Source organism: Miscanthus floridulus, chromosome 14, assembly GCF_019320115.1.
Source record: "Miscanthus floridulus cultivar M001 chromosome 14, ASM1932011v1, whole genome shotgun sequence".
NCBI lineage: Eukaryota > Viridiplantae > Streptophyta > Magnoliopsida > Poales > Poaceae > Miscanthus > Miscanthus floridulus.
The window spans coordinates 15,549,166-15,565,346 of record NC_089593.1 but is presented as its reverse complement, the minus strand read 5'-3'; the positions used below and the strand labels follow the sequence as shown (position 1 = coordinate 15,565,346).

The 16,181-nt window shown below is 46.0% G+C and overlaps 1 protein-coding gene across 1 annotated transcript; it reads left to right on the top strand.

Annotated features, from left to right (window-relative positions):
• Window positions 1-15,074: 15,074 nt before the first annotated feature.
• On the top strand, window positions 15,075-16,123 carry LOC136503097 (uncharacterized). The gene is made up of 2 exons (XM_066498284.1): window positions 15,075-15,495; window positions 15,573-16,123. The coding sequence occupies exons 1-2, from the start codon at window positions 15,075-15,077 to the stop codon at window positions 16,121-16,123; spliced, it is 972 nt and encodes a 323-aa protein (XP_066354381.1).
• Window positions 16,124-16,181: the final 58 nt, after the last annotated feature.

Here is a 16,181-nt window from a genome sequence, read left to right as displayed (position 1 = left end):
GCCAAGTGCCGTGATCTGACACTCAGCAAAGCCAGCTTTTCTGAGTGTCCTCGATCCGACACTTGGCAAACTGAGCACGTTATAAAAGCACCCCTCCCTTTCACGGCGCCGCCGTCCCGCCGCCCCCTCCCCTCTCTCTCCCGTCGTCGCCCCCTTCCCTCCCTCTCTCTCCCGCCGTCCCCTCCCCTCCCTCTCTCTTTCGCCGCCCCCCTCCCCTCTCTCTCCCGGCGCCGCCCCCTCTCCTCCCTCTCTCTCCCGCCGCCCCTCCCTCCCTCTCTCTCTCTCTCTCTCCCGGCGCTCCCCCCTTCCCTCCCTCTCTCTCCCGCCGTCCCCTCCCCTCCCACTCTCCCGGCGCCGCCTCGCTGCCCCTCCCCTCTCTCTCCCAGCGCCGCCCCCTCCCCTCCCTCCCTCTCCCGCCATCCCCTCCCCCCCCCTCTCCCGACGCCGCCCCCTCCCCTCCCTCCTCTCCCTCTCTCCGGCCGCTGCCCCGCCCCTCCTCTCCCTTTCTCCGGCCGCCGCCCCGCCCCTCTTCCTCGGATCCAGCCACTGCACTGCACCGCCCCTCCTCCCCGGATCCGCGCGGGGACCCCGCCCCTCCTCCCCAGATCCGGCGCGATGGTCGGCCGCGAGGTGGTTGTGGTCGAGGCGGGCTCCAGCTTCGGCACCGGCATCTCGGGCGTGGTGGCGTGGCGGGAGGCAGCTCAGGCGTGGTGGCAGCGGAAGGCAGCTCGGTGGTGGCGGGCGGTGGTGCTTGTTTGGTGGGCTGCGGCTCGGTGGTGAGCTTCCCCATCGAGGGCGGCGGCGTGCAGGCCCCTACGGTGAGCTCCCCCACCCTCTCTCCCTCTTCTTACTCCTTTGCACAGGGACGTGGTGGCAGGGGACGTGGTGGCGGCGGCAGCGTGGTGGCGGGGGACGTGGTGACGGCGACGGGCATGGTGGCGGCCGTGGCGGCGTGGTGGTGGCGGCGGGCGGCCTAGTGGCGCGTTTTTTTTATATTTTTCAAAAAATGTTTGCCGAGTGTCGGTTTAGCACTCGGCAAAGTGTTTGCCGAGTGCTCGACAAAAAACACTCGGCAAAGACAGCTTTGCCGTCACTGTGTACACCGAGTGTCCTTTGCCGAGTGTTTTTTGGGCTTTGCCGAGGGCACTCGGCAAACTCGCTGTTTCCAGTAGTGGTGTTTGCAGATATTGATATATCTTTGTAAAAACTCCATCAAAGTTAGAGAGGTTTGGCTCGTAACAAATAAACCTAAAGTGAATGGCAGCGTCTGCCACCAAAATCGAAACACACAGCTATGACCACTTTTGGCACCACAATATGTGTGTACGGCACGTGTCTAACCTTCCTAAGTACAGCTAGCCTTAAGCAGCTCCGTTTGGTCGGGCTCGTTCAAGCTTCGGCCCAATGCTATAGTATCAGAGGAGGTGGAGCCGGAGCCACAAATGGTAGTTTCTCTCGGCTCCACGTTTTGCAAGAAGAGAGAAAAACAATTTCTATGATCAGTGTTACTACAGTAAAAGATGAAAGAGTCGCAAGAAAACTATACCTAACAGATGACAGATCCTTAGCATATGTCTAACAAAATCGAAAACACAGCTACGACAAGGTTTAGTTAGGAGTCCCGTATGTCCGGTCCACATCGATCCGTGCATGGTTCACACGAGTCAACGCCTCAACGGCTCCGTGCATCGATCCGGATGCATCGACGTGCGACTGCGAGCATCGCATGCATGCAGGCGCAGAAGCCCCGCGGGCACACGTCGATGCTCCTGCTCCTGCTCCTCGCTCGCGTGACGCGTGCGAATACACGACCAGTCTACACAGACAGAGGGAGAGAGCTAGCGACGACGACGTCATCCTCGAACCGAATCCAGCGCTTTCCTCCGGCGCTCTCGGTCGATTGGTCACCCCTCCCTACTACTACATCATATTATTCATATACACATGCATCCTGTTCTACCAATGCTAACCTGCTTGCTAGTAGCTCATGGGAAACTGAATTACATTCCCTATTACAATGGCTAATAGAAATAGCATCAAATTCTTCCCAGGACCGACAGCACTCTTTCTGGGATTAAACGATCGAACTCCGCTTAATACACGTCCGTAAGCATGTGTCATCCATATCCTTCGTACGTGATCTCGAACACGTACTTGCAAATTTGAAGCCCAGTACGCATCATGCATGTATGTCTACAGCTGCGTGCCGCAGCTGCGTGCCAAGTTTTTCTTCTCCAAAATGAATGGATAATAACGAAATCTGAACCTGCAATTTCAAGATGTTCGATTCCATATATATCAGGGCAACATGGCATATCATATGCGGATCCATATTATTATGCAAAGTATACCGAAGACACAAACATATACTAGTATATATGATATGATACGATATTCAAATACACTGCTCAGATAAGATTACTATATATTAAGACTACTAGGGATCGAATACAGGAAGAAAAGAGAAAAAAAAAACAAAGCAAATCTGTCAGTGCCCAAATACTTTTTCAAGATACGCATCTACAGTGTAATTAGGACTAGACATCGTCAGTACTCAAATCCAAAATAGATACAAGAATTCCACGTAGGGCAGCCCAGGCTTTTCAATTTCAGTACTAGAAAAATTTAGACCACCACCGAAATTACCAAAACTTGACCGAAATTTCTCTGAATTTTTTCAGAGGCTTAAACATGAAATTTGTTTTTTTTCTCTAAAAATCTTAGATCTAAAACAGAATATTAAAAAGATTTACGATTACACATCTATTGAGTAGGAGAACATGAAACATAAACAAAGAGCTTAGAGTCATATAACACACGCGTTAGTGTAATATTTGGATATCTTTCTGCAAGCCCTGAAAGTACCGAAATTCACAAAATTTCAGTGAAATTTCATCGAAATTTTTAACCCTAGCTAGGGCAGCCACGGGGACGACGGACACGCACTGAAGCTCCACAACTGTAACCCCTTACAGAAAGCCCTAGATTATGTATGTAAAGTTGTTTGTTCCGTGTACTGCTTGTCTCTTGAATCCATCATGTAATAAGCTAAGTCGTTCCAGGGATAATCTCGAATCATTGCCGATTACACAATGGTCGATGATATGCATGCATGCGTACTGCGTGTGCGAACTCCACGTGAAAAATATTGTGAAGTGCAGTGTAAACATTATAAAGCTAGTTACACAACGATGGTCGTTGTGCGCGCCCATGTCATCTTACCATGCATGCACTGGACTTGAGCTATGTGGAAACAACTTTTTCACCCAACTATAGATCGTGCGATGTCACTAGCAGGTAAATACCTACCTACTAGGCAGGGCCGAGATGGCGAAAATTGGGGCCCTGTACCAAACTATAAAATGAGGCCTTATCTCTTGATAGACAGAATTATAGTAATTATTATAAATTCTACATACATATCATGCAATGTATTAATCTCTTGGAACACGATAAATAATAATATATATGAAGGATAATTATAGTTTATAATATAATGATTGTTTGAAAAAACATTAATTCATATAATCTTATGAAGGACAATAGAATTCAAAATTGGGGAAAAGATTAGAATTATCGAGTACTCTCTCCGTCCATAAACGAGTGCAATTTTAGCACAGTAAAAAGTTAAAATATCTCAAGTTTGACTAGCTATATATAAAATACATAATATTTATGATATCAAATAAATATTATTAGATTTTTCATGAGGTATACTTTCTAATATGTTTATTTGAGCATTAGTATTTTTTTACTTATATATTTGGTTAAATATATTAGACACTTTGTACTCCTGACTCATATGTACTCCGTAGTACGTAGTATGTAGTATCGGCTAGTTTCCAGTGCTAATACATGATGGTAGTTTACGCCATGGGCTTGAATTGATCCCTTAGCGTAGCTGGTAGTCACTAGTACTAGTTTGTATGCGCCTGATGACAAACTACCGCAGGCCCCCCCTAAAAATCATGGGCCCTATTCCCACGCACCGCTCGCACGCCCCTTGGCTCGGGCCTGCTACTAGGCTACTAATTAATTGGAACATGTAATCGCAAAAAGGAGTTTGTTATACATAAGGCCTCGTGACTAATTATATGGTTCACTGTATTGCTGATAGTGGAGAGAGTAGTGCTAATGCCGGAGGATATGCCAGCAAACGGTTCATTGGAGCTAATTGAGGAGTGCAGAGCTTGCCTTGTCATTTTCAGCGAGTTTTGTGTAGAGCATCATTAAGTCCTTTCACATCTTAGTTTAAGCATGCGAGGAGATGCCGTAATCTTGTGACGGAGCATGACGTTGTGTGACCTAAATCGGGATTGGAATTGTGGATATTTTCTTTTTCACCTAACGTAGCTTGCATCATCACCTATTTTTTGTTCTTGAATTGTAGTACACACCTATGCCAACTTGTCCAATCGAACAAGCCGTCGTGTTATCCAAAATCATTTTTACATGCGCCACAAATTCTTTTTCAGAATCAGTTGCATCTAGAGTTGTTCTTGAAAATACAATTTGAGGATACAATGTAACGGACCACCTCGAGAAATGGCTTCAGTTTTTAGGATCGGTTAGTGTTTCCAACTACCTTAAAGGCTTTAGTTTCACTTTGAAACACCGGTCGTCTTTAGAAATGGCTTTATTTCTTTGTTGGTAACAACGGTCGGCCTCCCCCAACAAGTTACCACTGGATATAAAAAAACACTCCTTTATGGGCAGAACGGTGCACTACTAGAAACTAGAATAATCCTGTGGGTGAAAAAACCGACAGAAAAATAAGGATACCCTAAAGTTACAAATATAAAGGAAAATTTTTCTATTGATTTTCTTCGAGGAGGTGGCTCTAGGATGCCAATCCAATGTTATTTTTAAAGTTTGGTGCAAGATTATTTTCTTCATATGAAATTAGCATATGGTTTGCATGGCATATTTCTCTCCCTCCACCATGCATAGTGATGTCGCCATTATTACATATGAAATTAGCTTAAATCTTTGGAGGCCTTCGTAAATTGAGTTGGGGGAACAATATTCTTGAATATAATGTCGAGAGGTAGTATACGGAAATGCTGAGAGTTTTATGCGCCTGTAGAAAAGCTAAGGTAAGCAGAACATCAACACTCGAGCATTTGATGCTCTACAAGCTTTAATACTTTTCACTGATGACGATGACACAACTAGAGAGCTTTTCGTCAAGTTGCTGAGTTTTAGATTCTTCCTCTCTCTTTTTTGAAAGTTGGGTTCTTTCTTCAGTTAGAAGGCCCCTAGGTTCGTAGTAGCCAAACATGCACGTATAAACAACATATCAAATACGTATTTGATTTGGACTGAATTGCTAGGATGCATTCCACGTGGTCAATATTGAATCGTGAAGCTATCCATATAGCTAGGTAGATGATGATAAGATGAAATATAATGATGCATCCATGATTCCATGTAATCAGCACCAATTAGCTTCCTCTGTGGACACGAGCTAGCAGCCGCCGGCAGTTTAGCATGCAAAGAGGACAATCACACACAGAACGCCGCTGTGCAAGCGGCAATCGCGGCCGGCGCTTGCGTGATGTGTAAAGAAGAAGAAGGCGCGCGTGCGTGCAGCTGAGGGACCCTTGGCCTTTTTTTTTCTAGCTATAGCTATACTGGCTGGCATGCAGGGCAATGGCGATGGCGACGGCCGACGGCGACGGCGAGTTCATGAATGATGACAGTGAAGCTCCATGATCGGCAGGCATCATGCATGGCAATGGATAGGTGGTGCACAGTGGGCAAACAATAAATGATATATGATGTGCTTAGGCTTCTTAATTTAGCATGCTGATTGCTGAGAGCGACCGTAAACATTTTATCCTCGTGGCTGCTGTGATGCGAATGGCGTGATGGGTGCTCATCATCCATTCATCATCCCTACCAATTACCAAAGCTTTTGTGTCGGAATATCTCGGAGTACGTGTTGAAGCCATAGGACACTGCGTGCTGCAATAGACTAATGTTTTAACACACATGGTGGAGAGAATAATAATGGCAACTCCTTCGATTGTAAATATAAGTCCATATAAGTTTATTATAAAATTATACATCAAACCATTTTGGTTTTGGTCCCCGATATATAATAATTTATATAAATTCGCTTTGCAAGGTTGGCATTACAAGATTGCTATACAAAAGTGATTCATAACTCTTTTTCATATATAAGATATGTGTGTATTAGGTATTGCTAGGCAATGTTAAAATTATGACTTAGGTTAAACCTAGAAAGATGAATAATAATATTTGCGATAAGAGGAAGTTAGGATCACTGAATGGATCCACGAGATTAAAAACTAGTCATTGTTAGCTTCTATTTACGGACTAGTAAATTAACAACTACTCTTCCGCGAGCCATTCGCTCTTCCGCGCGCCAAAGCAAAGGCTCGGACTATTCCCTTGCCCCGCCCTGCATGCATGCAGATGGATTTTTTTTTTCCGTTGGGGTGCCAAAGGAACTGCATGCACGACGCGCGCTAGTTTCTCTCGCATGACCGAAGTTTTCTTCCTTGGTGCGTGCCCATTTTGTCCCTTCACTACCGGAGGCGGATTCTTTGCCGAGTGCCTCAGGCACTCGACAAAAGGCCGATATACACTACACTCGGCAAAGGGCGCTCGGTAAACAGTTTATCGGCAAAGACCTCTTTACCGAGTGCACTTTATCGGGCACTCGGCAAAGACTTTGCCGAGTGCCAATCCGACACTCGACAAAGAAAAGTGGCCGTGACGGCGAGCTCCACTGTGACGGCGGCTTTGCCGAGTGTCAAGGTCAAGCACTCGGCAAAGGTCCTCGCTTTACCGAGCGCCGTTGACTTAGACACTCGGTAAAGGTGGCCACTTTGTCGAGTGCCGCCGGCAAGACATTCGGCAAAGCATGTGATGTTTACTGAGTGCAATGACATTTGCACTCGGCAAAGCATGTTCCCAGATAGTTCCCAGTAGTCACTTTACCGAGTGTCATGGCCATTGCACTCGGCAAAGTGACTGAAAACAATCTTTTTTATTTGTTTTTTACATCCCATCCAAACAAACAGAAGATATATATAACAAACATCACCAACATCACATATATATCACCAACACCACATATATATCACCAACGTCACATATATATCACAAACGTCACATGTCTCATAATATATCACAAATAAGTTCACAAGTAATCCAAGTGCTCCATCATCTTCAACCACAATTGTAAATAGAAGTACCATTAACAACCACAAGTACCATCACTGATTCGGTGAAGGATTCGCTGAAGCATGAGGATCGTTCGATGCTGCCGATTGATTCTGCACAAAGGAGAAGAGATTGCATATGTGAGACAAGATAAATATATACCATACATGAATAAAACTTTCATACTCCACTAGGTTTGACCGTAAGCATGAACATACAAACTAAAACATTTATACTCACAGGAGTAGAATAGTAAGGAGGTGGAGGTGGAGCGAATAGCGAAGGTGGCGGAGCTACACCCGTAGCGGCACCAAGACTTTGCATGTACTGAAGAATCTCCGCCATCCTCCGGTGCTCGGCCTCCCGCTTGGCCTCCACCCTCTCCATCTTCGCCTGCATATGCTCCCGTATCCTCCTCTCTTGTTCCAGCTGGGCCTACAATATATTCACCCCAATGTTACAATAATGCAAATGAAAGGTATGAAAAAACCAATGAACGACGAATAAACTAGGAATAACCTCGAGTGCCTCCACCCGGTGGTGTGAAGTGTCCTGCCGAGGTCGTATGGCCGAGCTCCTGCTCGTGCTGCTTGCTCGAATCTGGGAGAGACTGGGAGTAGCAGCCGAGTCGATTGCGCCGTCGCCAATCTAGTACCGCCCATGCTTCTTGCCTCCTCCCACCCTCATGACGACTTCTCCATCAAGGTCCTCGGTGTTCGGATCGTACTCTGACCCATGGATCTCCCTTGCCATAAATGTGTACTCACTAAGGCGGTTGTGGACGGTCGCATTGTTGTACGCCTCGGGCCCGTCCTCCGGGTTGTAGTCGACGTCGGACGTCGCCTTGCCCTTGTGGGCCATAGCAAATGCCTTGAAGATGGAGCAAGGATGGCCACCATGTGACGCCGACTACGAGAAAAACAGCAAGATGATTAGAAATCATGCAGAATTGAGCGTTAGAATAAATAAATGAATTCGCGTACCCATGTTTCTGCGTATCCGCTGAGGCTGCGGCTGCCTTGATGGTGTGCTACACCTGGCATCATCAAACGCCGTTCTCGGCACAAGTTGTGCTACACCTGTCTCAACTCGGCACACATAGACGCATCCCTCTAGCCCTTCAAGCTCAAGCAGGATACATCGTTATATTATTCGCACGTACGAGTAACTTGGAATGTCAAACTAAGTACGAGCTAAATTAGACGGTACCTTCCGTTTGAACCAAGAAACAAAATCGGGCATTCCATTTCCCGCACCCTGTCTAAGAAGGGTATCTACCTGCTGCGGGGTAGGATCCCTTGATTGACGCCAGAATTCATGAAGAAATTCCTTGTACCAACGAGAAACAAGGGGGTTGGATGCAGAATAATGACGGCGTATTTAACAAGTTCGTTAAGAACTTACTGCATGTACGGCGCCACTTCATCAAGGTTGGTCAACACGTATAGCATGATATGGTGCCACTCTTTATGATTCAAGGTCTTGGGGGTCGATGCACTTGCGCTTTTGAGTTGCCCTCAGAAAAGGCTGAGGTTCGATTCATTTTTGTCAGCATTGTAACGAGGGGGTGGATTATGCACGCTAGGGAGGTTGTCACCATAATATGTTGTTGTGAAGTTCGCCACCTCCTCCAGAATGTATGCCTCTGCAATGGAAGCCTCGATTTTGCATTTATTTCTATATTTCTTTCGAAGAACCTTTAGACATCTCTCGATTGGATAGCACCAACGGCCCTGCACGAGCCCCCCCCATTCGTGCCTCATATGGGAGGTGCAAAATCAAATGTTACATCGGATTGAAGAAGCCGGGTGGAAAGATCTTCTCCAACTTACAGAGCAACACATGTGCCATTCTTTCTAAGTCAGCAATCATGGTCCGAGATAACTCCTTGGCACAAAGCTGGCGAAAGAAATAGCTCAACTCTGCCAGCACTAGCCAGACATGCTCAGGGACATAGCCTCGAACCATCGCCGGATGAAGCCGCTCAATCCATATGTGGTAGTCATGACTCTTCATCTCTAAGACTAGCATAGTAGATAAGTTCACTCCCCTCCTCAGATTAGCTGCATACCCATCAGGGAACATTAACGTCTGGATCTATTCTAGTACTTTCCTCCTTTGGGGCTTGCTCAAGACAAAATCAGCCTTAGGCCTTCTCCATGTCTTGCCATGACTAGGAGGCATCATATGTTGGTTTGGTCTATCGCATAAGGTTGCCAAATCCACTCTAGCCTTAATGTTGTCCTTTGACTTGTCAGGAATGTCCTTGATTGTTGCCCAAAGTGCCTCGACGACATTCTTTTCAATGTGCATTACATCAATGTTGTGTGGAAGGAGAAGGTCATCAAAATAGGGAAGCCGAGTCAAGCCCGACTTATGAGTCCACATATGTTGCTCTCCATATCCCACAAAACCACCTTCTGGATTGACAATGAGACCATCTATCTATTCACGAACCGCGACACCAGTCATTATCGGTGGTGCAGGGTCTGTCACTATGACACCTTTCGTAAAGTTCTTGATGTCTCGTCTGAATGCATGGTCAAGAGGGAGGAATTGCCGATGTTTGTCGAACGATGAATACTTGCCACCCTTCTGCAACCAAATGAACCTCAGACCTTCCTTGCATACTGGGCATGGGAACTTTCCATGAACACATCAGGCGCAGAATATCCCATACGCTAGGAAGTCATGCAGGGAGTAGTGGTACCAAACATGCATTTTAAAGTTTTTCTTTGTAGCTCGGTCGTATGTCCATACCCCTTTCTCCCAAGCACGGACCAATTCATCAATCACTGGCTCCATGAACACACCCATATTATTCCCCTGGTGTCTAGGAATTATCAACGACAAGAATACGTTCTGTCGTTGAAAGCATACGCCGGGAGGGGGGGGGGGGGGAGATTGAGGGGGATAACGAACATGGGCCAACATGTGTATGGGACAGCCATCATTCCATAAGGATTGAACCCATCTGTTGCCAGCGCAACATGTACATTATGAGCCTCTTTAGCTTTCTCATGATGAATGCCATCAAAGTGGGTCCATGCTTCACCATCGGATGCATGTACCATCCTGTCAGGATTGTATCGTTTGCCATTTTTGTGCCATGTAATCTGTTTCGTGGATTCCTCGGTCATGTATAGTCATTGGATCCTCGGTATGAATAGAAGGTGCCGTAGGATTGTTACGGGAATATCAAGCTGCCTCTTCTGGCCATCACCAGAATCTACCTCCAGGAACCTAGAGGATTTACACTTTGGACAGTACTTTGCTTCCACGTATTCTTTCCTAAATAGGATGCACCCCTTCGGGCAAGCATGTATCTGCTCATACGGCATCTTAAGTGCACGAAGGAGTTTCTGTGACTCGTGCATGCTCTTTGGTAGAAGTGACCCTCTGGAAGCAGGCTGCCAATAATTGTCAACATATCATCGAAGGCGTCTCGACTCAGGCTATACTGGGACTTTAACGCCATTATGCGTCCAATGGCATCCAGTTGAGAAACCTTTGTCTGGCCGTGAAGGGGTTTCTGTGCCACGGCAAACATGTCGTAGAACGCCTTTGCAGTTGCCTCTGGCTCCTCCTCCGTACGTCCTTCAGCGAACTGTGCCTCGTGATAGTCATTTAACATGTCTGCTACCCCGGCATCAGCATCATAATCCTCGACACGTGGTCTCACCACCTCCTCTCTCATACGATCGGCTTCACTATGGTAGACCCACCTGATATAGTCTGCCGTAAATCCATTCTTCCAAAGATGTTCCCCCATGACCTTCTTCGTTTGTCTTTTCCTATTTGCACATTTGCTGTAGGGACAACAAATTTTACTCACTCCTTTAGCAGCCACGCCAAATGCCCTTTCCAAGAAAGCATCGGTCTTGTCGATCCATTCATTGGTGACTTGACCCTGACTTGCGCGACCCGTGTACATCCACTCACGGTCCTCCATCCTCTAACATATATAGCGACGAGTAATATAAACATCAATTGCATCTACACGACGTTCCTACTATCTAATAGGTGAAGATAGGTCCTAATCCCACGCGAGGATCCATAGATGAGGTTAGTTTCCATGCTCTACTCCTATCCAAGATAGAATTTTGGCAGCACCTCCCCGCTATTCTCCAAATACACGTCCTGCTAGGGAGAGTGTGTATCCGGAGAACAAAAGGGAGATGATACCGAAACTCTGTCTCGAATCGAAGCAGACCATGGAAACTAACCCCACCTACGCATCCGTGGGCTATCCAAAAAACATGAACAATTCGAAACAGATACGGTTTTAGATATGAAAATATCTACATATTTCCAACCGTATCTCTTTCGAACGGGAGACGCCTAACTGGGTTACGTGATCTACGACCATGATACGGAAAGAGGGGTTATACCTAGGGTGGCGGTGGAGTCAGGCTAGCGGGGCCGTGGCGGGTCGGTGCAGTGGCGAGGCGACGCGGTGCAGGCAGACCCGCAGCGGCGAGGAAGGCGATCGGGGTCGTCGAGGTACTCCGGCTCCGCTCCGACGGGCTCTTCTATGCAAAAAAAGAAACATAAAACTATCAATACAAAATTTCGGCAGTACCTCCCCTGCACGGTAAGGTTTCCAAAACCTACAAGAAAACCAACGGCACGATGGTCGACATGCACATATATATGAACGGCACGATGGCCGACATGCATAAGATTATGTAAGGAACACCAAGCAACGTAATCAAGATAAGCAAGGATCAGGGATTACAAATTCAAGATCTATATCCCATTACTAATATATTCCATAAGCTATATTAATTTATGACAAACATCAATCCATTCATCCACAATCCATCCATGCTAAACCTCATATTTGTAACTATGCACCATAACTAGCGTCCACGAAGGCACCCTAACCAGGACATCTTAATCTATTCATGCATCCATATCCATCAGGTGGAGACGGCATAGGGGCTCACCACTGCAGAATGGCGACCGAGATGGCTGGATGCGGGTCGCTGCTCCTGCTGGGCCGCGTAGCACCCCGGCGGTGTTGCTGCGGCGCCGCTGCAGGAGCGCGCGAGGGCGAAGGCGTCGTTGCTTCGGCGGCCTCCTTCTCTTCCTCCTTCTTCCTCCTCTCCTCCTCTCCTCCTCTCCTTCTCGTCCTCCTCGGGCGACGCGGGGCGGACGTGCGGGCAGGGGCGGCGCTGGCGCAAGCGCGCGGGCACGGGCGGTGGCGGCGTTGGCGCGGGCGGGCGGGCGTGTGTGCGGTGTGTGTGGGCTGGCCCAGCCGGCGAGGTTAAATCCCCCTTTGCCGAGTACCCCCGATCTGGCACTCGACAAATGTTTTTTTAATTTTTTTTAACCACCTCTTTACCGAGTGCCACCTGGCCTGGCACTCGGCAAAGAGGGTTTTTTTTTAAAAAAAATTCTTTGCCGAGTGCCCCCGATCTGGCACTCGGCAAAGTATTTTTTAATTTTTTAAAATTCTTTGCCGAGTACCAATCGGGCTGACACTCGGCAAAGAGGGGTTTTTAAAATTTTTAAAAAAATCTTTGCAGAGTGTCAGACGTCATAACACTCGGCAAAGAGGATCCTTCGCCAAGTGTCTTCTCCTGACACTCGGCAAAGAGACTCCTTTACCAAGTGTCATTTTTTGACACTCGGCAAACCATTTTTTTTTTACTTTTGACCTCCAAACTTTTTCTGCAGTCCTCATACAATACCTGGTACTCCATGTTCCAATGTGCCACATTTCTCGGACTTTTTCTATATTTCTTTAATTTATTTCATTTAATTGAATTTTCTTGGATAATTCAAATTATAACTGCTAGTCATTCGAATAATAAAAAAAATGAATGGAAAAATGATATTCATGTTATTTAGTATAATGTGAGGTCGTATCCAGAAATAGACCACCAATTTCGAACATCTTGTTCACGAAACATGACCACGAACTTGCGGTCGAGTTGTTTTTAAATTCTATAAAAAGTAAACGAAGTCCGAAAATCATGAAACTTGTCAAGATATCATATGTGGAGGCTGTGATAAAAAAATGAGGAGGTTTCGCGCAAGTTGTCATGTACGATGCTTGCAAACCGAAGAATCTCCGAAGAAGTTTCATGATTTCGTGAAGAGGCCGACGAGGTGGTAAGCATCGTACGTGACAACTTGCGCAAAACCTCCTCAATTTTTTATCACAGCCTCCACATATGATATCTTGACATCTTGACAAGTTTCATGATTTTCGGACTTCGTTTGCTTTTTATAGAATTTAAAAACAACTCGATCGCAAGTTCGTGGTCATGTTTCGTGAACAAGATGTTCGAAATTGGTGGTCTGTTTCTGGATACGGCCTCATATTATACTAAATAACATGAATATCATTTTCCATTCATTTTTTTTCATTATTCGAATGACTAGCAGTTATAATTTGAATTATCTAAGAAAATTCAATTAAATGAAATAAATTAAATAAATATAGAAAAAGTCTGAGAAATGTGCCACATTGGAACATGGACTACCAGGTATTGTATGAGGACTGCAGAAAAAGTTTGGAGGTCAAAAGTAAAAAAAATGGTTTGTCGAGTGTCAAAAAATGACACTCGGCAAAGGAGCCTCTTTGCCGAGTGTCAGGAGAAGACACTCGATAAAGGATTAACGGAGGCTGTCGGCCGTTAACGGAGGCGTTCCTTTGCTAAGTGTTCTGGTTTGCCGAGTGCTGAGCACTCGGCAAACCATCTCTTTGCCAAGTGTTATTGTTTGTCGAGTGCTCACCTCTTTGCCGAGTGCCAGTTGTTTGCCGAGTGCTTTCTCTCTGGCACTCGGCAAACAGCTGCTTTCCCGAGTGCCCGATAAAAAGCACTCGGTAAAGTCTGAGACACGCGGCAAAGAAGCCGTCTCCGGTAGTGCTCGGCACCTACAAAATTTTCATTGGCGCTAATGGAAATTGATTTGCATGTGGCGCCGCGGCCTATGCCTTCGGTATGTTCCTCCTATAAATACAGGGAATACTTATTCACAGTGGACACCACATCTTACTCCTCTAATCTTCCCTCTACTCATAATGCCCGGTCTAGATCTGAATCAGCCTATTTATTGGGATGAAATTGAGGAATTTGAAGGAGGCATACTTGATTTAAACTATGATTTCGTTTGGGACCCTGGCAACGAAGGTACTCATTCCTGGTTTCCGTTTCTATATTTCGATTGTGTTCCCATGTGTGCCTTTCCAAGTGTAATAGTTCAGCGGCATCCATCGCAGGTGATGGCGATGACGACGAGAGCGACAACGACGCAGCTGATGGCACAGATGAAGCTGGAGCCGAAGGAGACGCCGTGGCTCAACCTGAAGCTGGAGAAGCGGACAACGGTGTACACGCCATGGACCAAACTGAAGAAACGGACAACGGTGCACATGCCATGGACCAAAATGACGCCGCTGCCGATGAAGTTGATTTCATGGCATTCGATTCAGGTTGGTACCCGATGGACGTTCTGATGCAGGCGTCATCGTTTTTTCTCATTTGTTTTTGTTGCTGCATGTCCCATGCACGTACGGCTATTTGAACACGAGCATGTTTTTTGTGTGTGTGTAGGCACTCCTAACAATATCAAGAGGAGGAGGCACTACCCTCCTGACATAAAAAGGATCATCTATGCCATGTGCTTAGAAAGATCAGCTCCAGGCATGATGAAGGAGGGAGTAACGAAGTCCGTTGCTGCTGATACGGGGGTTCCGTGGAGAGTTATCCAGCGCGTATGGCGAACTAGACAAACTGGTGGTGGAATTTTAGCTTTCGAAAACAACAACAAAAAATTGTGGTAAAAAAACATTTAACCCAGATGCCATAAAAGATGTGCCGCTTAGACAGCGTCATACCGTCCGTGACCTAGCCAACGCCTTGCATATGCCAAAGAGCACATTGCATGACCGGCTCAAAGAAGGAAAGTTTAGGCGTCATACAAATGCCATAAAGTTCACCTTAACAGAACAAAACATGAAGGAACGTGTGCGATTTTGCGTAAATATGCTTGACAGTCAAAGCATACCAGATGATCCAACCTTCAAATCTTTATACAATGTCATTTACATAGATGAGAAATGGTTCTATAGGACAAAGAAAAACCAAATTTATTACTTGGCGCCTGGCAAACAGATCCCTCGAAGAACTGTGAAGAGCAAAAATTTCATTGAAAAGATGATGTTTTTAGGCGTGAAAACCCGCCCAAGATTTGAGAATGGCGTATGCATATTTGATGGCAAGATAGGGATTTTTCCCTTCACTTACTTGGAGCCAGCCAAGAGGCGAAGTCCCAATAGGCCTAGGAGTAAGCTGTTTAATTTTACTTAAATTAGGATTACTCTACTAATCTTGGTTACTCTACTTACGTGGTTGTATGTACAGGAACCATGCAGCTGAAGGCCATGACATCGGTCACGAGAGATACTATCCGAAAGCTTCTCATTGAAAAGGTCTTGCCGGCCATCAAAGAAAAATGGCATGCTGAAGAACAAGGATGTCGTATATTCATCCAACAACATAACGCGAAGACGGATATTGCAGTTGATGATCCAGATTTTTGTCGTGCTGCACAAGCAGATGGGTGGGATATACGGCTAATGTGTCAGCCACCCAACTCTCCGGATCTTAATATTTTGGATCTAGGTTTTTTTGCAGCTCTGCAGGCATTGTTTGAAAAGTCATCTCCATCAAACATCCAAGAAATTGAGTCGAATGTGATCAAAGCATATTTAGAATATCAGGTGGACAGGTCAAACCGAGTATTCCTAACACTGCAGGGGTGCATGATAGAGATTATGCGTGCAAAAGGAGGGCAACATTATGCTATCCCTCATATGAAGAAGGGTACATTAGAGAGAATTCATCAACTTCCAATAAGGCAACAAGTAGATCAGGAAATTTATCAAGATGCAGTGAATTTCATCGCTGCATAGCTTAGTGTTTCACAAAAATGTACTCCTACTGCATGTAACCTATTAGATAAAAAAACAA